The 7,495-nt window shown below is 39.7% G+C and overlaps 1 protein-coding gene across 1 annotated transcript; it reads right to left on the bottom strand.

The window, feature by feature from the left end:
• Positions 1–251: 251 nt before the first annotated feature.
• On the bottom strand, positions 252–596 carry LOC149951633 (uncharacterized). The gene has a single exon (XM_090169626.1). It carries the CDS (start codon positions 594–596, stop codon positions 252–254), a length of 345 nt encoding a protein of 114 aa, XP_090025752.1.
• Positions 597–7,495: the final 6,899 nt, after the last annotated feature.

Raw genomic sequence — 7,495 nt, 5'->3', positions numbered from 1 at the left:
GCTGCGTGATGGCCCATTTTGGACGTGGCTGGAGTCCGGACAGGTATTCCCGTGACCAACGGTTCCAGAAATATTGAGTAAGTTGTTGCAGACGACTTCCGGGTAACGCACAGAGTGGCCGAGAGTTCAAACATGTTTCGATTTGTGTCAGTAGTGTAGCGAGTTCTGCAAACGACAGCAGTCAGTTGGCTGTAACACGACGAAGGTGGCTTTTTGTTGACTTAACGTCAGCTTCCCAAAGTCCGCCGAAATTAGGAGCTCCAGGTAGATTGAAACGCCAGGTCCGAATGCTCTGGAGAGCAGGATTCTTGCAACAGGTTCCTGAGTTCCTTATCCGCCCCGACGAAGTTAGTACCAATATCTGAATACAGTTCGGCACAGCGTCCTATGCGAGCGATAAATCGCCTGAAGTCAGCAATGAATGCTTGTGAGGTGAGATCACTCACCAATTCGAGATGGATGGCCTTCGTCACCATGCAGATTCGTTGCGTCCCCCGTAATCTGGATATTTTGACACAAAGTGGACCGGCATAATCGATGCCGCTCTTTAGGAATGGACGTGCTGGTTGCAAACGAAATGATGGTAGATTTCCCATCAGTTGTGGTATCGCTTTAGCCCTCTCACGATAGCAGATGATGCATTTGTGGACGACATGGCGGACCAGGTTACGAAGTCCCAATATCCAAAATTCTTCTTAAACTGTCGTAGTTAGAAGCAAAGCCCCTGCATGTAGATTTTCTCCGTGCGCTTGTTGTACGATCAATTTGCCAACAGTACTATTACTTTCCAAGATGACGGGATGCTTTGACTGTACACTACGTTAGAGTGCATAATTCGTCCTCCAACTCTGATCAACCCGTCCCTGTCTAGGAACGGGTAGAGCATGCGAAGGCGAGATTTACTAGATACGACCTTATTATTACCTAAGTCTTCTAATTCTTGGGTGAAGGACGTCGATTGCGCAGAATGGATCAATCTGATAAACGCTTCTTTTAATTCCATGGTAGTAAGGCGTCCAACTTTCCTTAGCTGTTGAGCTAGGGTACCTTCTCTCTTAGTCTTGAAATTTTGACCGAAGCAGATACAAAGAGCCGTGGTTATCTTCAATTTAGTTAACGACGAAAAGCGTAATAATAACTCCAGCTCTTCTACCGGATGTACGTGAAACGTGCGGATTGATTTTTCGTCTACTGATGTGTCCTTGATTATGATCTTTGGCCATTGATTTTCGTCTTCACTCAGCCATTGTGGCCCGGACCACCAAAGCGAATGCTTTGATAACTCCTCCGTTGAAACCCCTCTCGTAGCACAGTCAGCTGGGTTGTCCATTGTGCTAACGTGGCGCCAGTGTTCGCGGGTAGTTCTTCTTGAATCTTCGCAACACGGTTCCCTATATCCAGCTCAACGTAATTGTAGAATCAGACCAGACGTTTTTACATGGTAAGGCTTCCTTAATCTTCACCAGTAGTTCCGATAGCAGGAGAGCACTGCAAAGTTCGAGTCTGGGAAGAGACTTGCTAATAGAAGATGAACCCAGGGATGGTCACCACACATGACTCAAAGATAAGCGACCGCTACATAAGCTGTTGGTGACGCGTCGCAGAATAGGTGTAGTTGATAGCTTCCATCAGGTTGAAAACCAACCCATCGATTTACTTTAATTTCCTGAAGTAAGAGTAATTCAGATCAGTATTTGGTCCAGATTCGTGGAATATCTTCTGGTCAGAATTAATCCCAGGCCAATTTTCTCAACTAGAGCTGTTGGAACATGATCTTGGTGGTGATGATAGTTGGAGCCAACTAGCCCAAGGGATCAAAGATGCGAGCAGCCTCAGTTAGAAGTCCTCTTTTCGTTACGGCGTCGACGCCTGGTGGTAGTAAAACGGAGAAACGGAATTCATCAGTCGCAGGGTTCCACCATAGCCCAAATGTTTTAACCATATCTTTATTCGTGATCTCCAGCGGCAGTTGATACTCTCGACCTATCGCTGGGACTGATGATAACACAAAACTGCTGTTCGGCGACCATTTTAGAAGCTGAAATCCACCGGCATTCAGGAGCTGGATGACCTGTTTTTGAATTTCGAGAGCTGACGTGACATCGTATGCCCCAGATAAGCAGTCATCAATATAGAAATCATCTTTGAGGACAGTAGCCGCCAACGGCAATCTGTCGCTCTCGTCAACGCTGAGCTGTTTTAGAACTTTGGTCGCAAGATATGGAGCTAGCAGCAGTGAGGCTATCCCATAGGCTAGCGTCTCGAACGTAGGTAATACGTTCTTCGGAGATTCCAGTTCCCACTACCGACGAGCCTCTGGGGCAAGTTTACTTAATACCAAATATACTATGAGAGTATCCCAATGTTCCGTTTTTTGACCAAGTACTTGTAGGGAACGAACTGGTTCTACGGTGGTTTCAAGTAGTTTACGAAGATCTGACGTGGATTCCTGTTGCAAGGCCTTCTGTCCAAAAAGCGTATCCAAATGCGATTGGATGATGTAACGCTCATCAGCAATGTCCATGCTTCCTCATAATTGGCGTCGGTAACAGAAAACGACCGGACCAAGGAAGTTGCTTCTCCTTTCAAGGAGGACTTCAGATACTGGAGTCGTTGTGCGCCCGTTAGTGATACATTTTCGTGAATGGCGGCAACAAAAAAGATCTCGAAATGACAACAAGTCTTGATAAAAGTAAAAAAAAACCAGTAAGTCCAGTCGAGGCAATTTTACATTCTGAGCTGTTCGACTGTTCTGGACTGTTGTTGATAGTTTCTCTATGACGTCTTGAATGTTAGCATGTAATTGATAATACATCGTCTTGAACTACATCCGCTCAAACTCTTGTAATGAGACTATTTCATTGTTGGTACATAAGTCTTCTATCAATTCCTGTATTTCTTGAAACCGATGCCATTGATCTTCTACTGTTTTAAGAGGTATTTCCAGCTCGAACTTCGACATACTTTGCTGAGTGAGAGAGGTCTGAATTCTGGTGACAGCTCCCTTGATAGTCCTCGTTTTCTTTCCAGCGCATCCATCTATGATATCGACCGACCAAAAATGATGTTCAATCAATTACTGCGAAACTTATACTCGACGCACCAGTGTATATTAGTAATGCGAGATTAAACTTAAAGGGTTCTAGTGACGGCAATGATTGTAAATTAAAACCAAACAAAGAAATAGTTTATTTTTATATTTTCGAACAACTAAGTAAGATATTTCGTTATTTATTTTCTATTTTTTATTTTTTTTGGTTTATGATTGTTTTATTTATATTTTTTTCATCATCAGGTGGCTTAATGCCCGGGAAAACTTTCAGTCGTGATGCGGTGTATGCAGGGCCACGATATCAGATTTTCGGGCCCTTGGAAAAATGTTAAATCTGGGCCTCATACATAGCATTTTATTTTATTTTTATTATACTATGGTATATGCACTTCTTAAATATTTATTAAAATACCAAAGTCACTGAACTGGACCCTAGTAAAAACGAACCTGGGAGTCAAAAGGATAATATTTCGATGGAGAGTTTGTGACTGATGCACGCCGTATCGCGTTCTGTTACAACATTAGTCGGATTTGTATTATTATTTCGGACACAGCCTTATAAACAAATGAGCAGCAAAAACAGGCGCTTCAATAAAACCTCTTCAATGAAATCGCCAAGAAGTAATATTTACGAAAGCCAGGACCTGTAAGTTACTGTTTATATACGGCGTGTTGAATTAATGGAAATTCTTCACCTGTACTTTATGCAACAAGTGTTTCCTTTTAACCAGGTATCTTTTTTTTGACATATTAAGGCTTAGCAAAAACACGACGTTCTGTTTGCAGGTCAAAAGATTCCATTATTTCAACCAGCATTATATAAACAATAACTTGCATGTCCTGGCTCTCAGAAATATAACTTGGCGATTTCCTTAAAGAGGTTTTATTGAAGCGTCTATTGGACATCGCGTATTGTTCGATAAATTTATTGGAATAATTTTCACCACACGCGATGTAATTGTAGCTTTATTATTTTGGTAAAATTTATGTTAAAAAATGTTCCATGTAACGAAAATTTATTTTATATCAAAGCTAACTTTAATTACCTTTTGTGGTCCATGATTAACTAAGATTTTTGAACAAAATCGGTTCAAAATGAAAAGTAACTTTTGATGAATGGTTTCCATTGAAACTGCATCGAGTTACATGTTTCATTTTCCTCTCTCGGAAAAAATATATTATAACCTTCTAGTAGTACACGATAATATTTGATAATACACAAGAATATTTGATAATACACGAGAATATTTGATAATACACGAGAATATTTGATAATATGCGATAATATTTGATAATACAGGAGAATATTTGATAATACAGGAGAATATTTGATAGTACACGAGAATATTTGATAATACACGAGAATATTTGATAATACACGAGAATATTTGATAATACACGAGAATATTTGATAATACACGAGAATATTTGATAATACACGAGAATAGTTGATAATACACGAGAATATTTGATAATACACGAGAATATTTGATAATATGCGATAATATTTGATAATACAGGAGAATATTTGATAATACAGGAGAATATTTGATAGTACACGAGAATATTTGATAATACACGAGAATATTTGATAATACACGAGAATATTTGATAATACACGAGAATATTTGATAATACACGAGAATATTTTGGAATACAATATAATATTTGATAACACACGACAATATTTGGGAATACACGAAAATATTTGATAATACCAGATAATAATTCGGCATTTCACGAGATAATTAGTGGTATCATTTCAGCTTATTTGGTATTTCAAAATATTGTACACCGTAATAAGAAAGTGTTTTCTCTTCGATCTCAACCAGCACGCAGTGAGCCAATTAACAAGGCAATTTCCGTTAAAAAAGGTGTTTTATGTAGCGTGATTTCAAAGAATGGGGATATAACAGGCCTATCACTTTCACAACAAAACTATGAATGGCTGGGTGTTCTAATAAATGGGTGTCTTTCATTCTGTCACGCCTTGTGAATAAATACTGTGGAGAGTCGCCGAAAATTTTGGCAATATACGATATCTATGTCTATGGTACCGCGTCGCACTCATTTTAAATTTTACAAAAATTAACCTATATAAAAATGAGCGAACTTGCGCACTTATTTTGAAGTTTATAAGATAAATATTTCTATATTTTAGGTCTTTTCAAAGGCGCGATTAAAGTATTTCGCGACGTTTATCAAACCTTAGCGTAAATTTAAGTGCTGTTGTTAATATAATTCCAAACGGGATAGTTATATAAATATGGAGTTAAATTTACTGAGATTCATAGTCAGGTTTCTGATCTTAAAGACGAAACAACTTCACTAAAATTTGCAGCGAAACGAAAAAAAGTTAAAACATTTGGGTAACTTCAGAATCGTATATAGAAGAAACTAGTTAATATGAAATCTGTTGTAAGTATATTTTTGTTTAATATTTATGCATTTTAGCTTAATTTTTATATCGTTAGGCGGAGAAATTCGCGCGTTACATTTTGAACAGTGTGGTTTCAAGCTTTTGCAAATTTGCAAAATGTTCGTGTTTTACGTTAATGAGATCGCTCGATACCTAGCTGACGAAATATATATATATTTCGATGTGGAACTGAAAACGGGGGTTTCAAAGCAAAATAAAGCGTTCGTGTAACTTCGTTTCATTTACTTCTGTTTTTACTGAAAATGCATCAGAAATTTTTAATAGTTGATAATTCAAAATAACGGTAGAAAACGCCGTCGTTCAGTTTAGCAAAATATTTCGGCGGTGCAAACCTCCACTTTTTTCGGTTTGGAGCACCAGCACTGCCAGGCAGAAAAAGCTTGTCAAAAAATAATGTTCAGCTTTCGTTTTCCCGCCATAATGTGGGAGAAGGAAATTAATATTTTGCGGCCACGAATATTATCAAACACGCTTAAAGATGTGAGCTGATTTTTTTATAATATTTTTATTCTTTTTTTTTACAGATTTCAATTTTGTTTTTGGCTTCTTTGTTGGTGAACGTTTTCGGCGGTTATATCGGTGGAATCGGAGGCTATGGTCTAGGAGGCTACGGAGGAGGCATTGGAGGCTACGGAGGAGGCATTGGAGGATACGGAGGAGGCATTGGAGGATACGGAGGCGGCATTGGAGGATACGGAGGCGGCATTGGAGGATACGGAGGCGGCATTGGAGGATACGGAGGCGGCATTGGAGGATACGGACGCGGCTATGGCAGGGGATTCGGAGGTTATGGAGGGTTCGGAGGTGGATTTGGCCGTGGATATGGTTTATACGGCGGAGGATTTTACGGATAAAATGTTATATATTTGCTCCAGTACACAACTCAAATTAATTAGGTAGACACATTATCATATATTAATGTTGTTTGTAAACTTTGTATAATAACTATTTATTGATCATAAAATAAAATATTTTAAAATAATCCGTAAATATTTTATTCTAAACACATTAATTTGAAGGTTTTCGCGACAAAAGCTATCTTTACGCCCTCTTTTGATTGCCATCGAAAACTAAAAAAGTTGCGTCTAGGGTAACACAGAGCAATTACGACGCCCAGACTTGGGCTTTTTCTCTAATTTGATCATAACAGAAGCTACCTTGAAAGATCGTCACGTCGTAGCGCTACCTAGACTCGGTTCCATAGGTCAACGGGCTCGGGGTCACCCTGTGAGCCCAAGCTCAATTTGAGACCGAGCTCAGGTATTTTAAATAAATATTGTCACCTTGAGACGAGACCGATAAGTTTTCACGTCAAAGCCGAGCCCGAACTGAGGTATTAAATTAACGAACCAAGAGGTCAACCTTGAGCCCGACATAATATTTGAGCCCGAGTTCGAGACTGATTTTGGTAGTTTTCATATATGAGGTGAGCCGAGCCCGAGACCGATTTGAATACTTTTTTAGTATCTGACGATGAGCTCGACCTCCATCGAATTCGCGATATTGTTTAGCCCTAAGCCAACGTTTGAAATTTATTTTGGCAAAAAAAAAAGCGTTAGAAGATAGCGCCGTCTTGATTTCCCAGCTCAGTACTGCCTGACCACCTCCGACTGTCTTCCAGGTGTGCCAGTGATGCCGGAATGGAGCTCGAAAACACGAATTGGGGATATTTGATGAATAAATTGTGCGATGAAACATCGAGCTCCTGCTTGAACCTTTAATAGTTTTAAATTATAATAATAATAATCAGCTAGGCTAATACCCAAGGCACCACCTAAGGCCTAAGTCATCAAGCGACTTTTGAAGCCATTAATTCAGGTCGCCGGGTTACAGTGCGTAGGAGGTGGGGACAAGCCCTGCATGCCACGCGTTCGAGCCAACAGCTCCCTACACTAACTATTACCGTTAACCTCAACCAGTTTTTATGGAAGGGGAAACCGAAGATCTCGGGGGAAAACCCCTTAAACCAGTGGGGAGAGAACTTTCAAACTCTACGCAGAAGG

This window comes from Leiobunum rupestre, chromosome 3 (assembly GCF_980474605.1).
Source record: "Leiobunum rupestre chromosome 3, qqLeiRupe1.1.hap1, whole genome shotgun sequence".
Classification (NCBI taxonomy): Eukaryota; Metazoa; Arthropoda; class Arachnida; order Opiliones; family Sclerosomatidae; genus Leiobunum; species Leiobunum rupestre.
The sequence above is the reverse complement of the archived record's forward strand: the minus strand, read 5'-3'. Positions and strand labels throughout refer to the sequence as shown.

Bases quoted from the DNA above. Each gene is read 5' to 3' on its own strand.
- LOC149951633 (XM_090169626.1), bottom strand. From the start codon at position 596: ATGGGAAATCTACCATCATTTCGTTTGCAACCAGCACGTCCATTCCTA.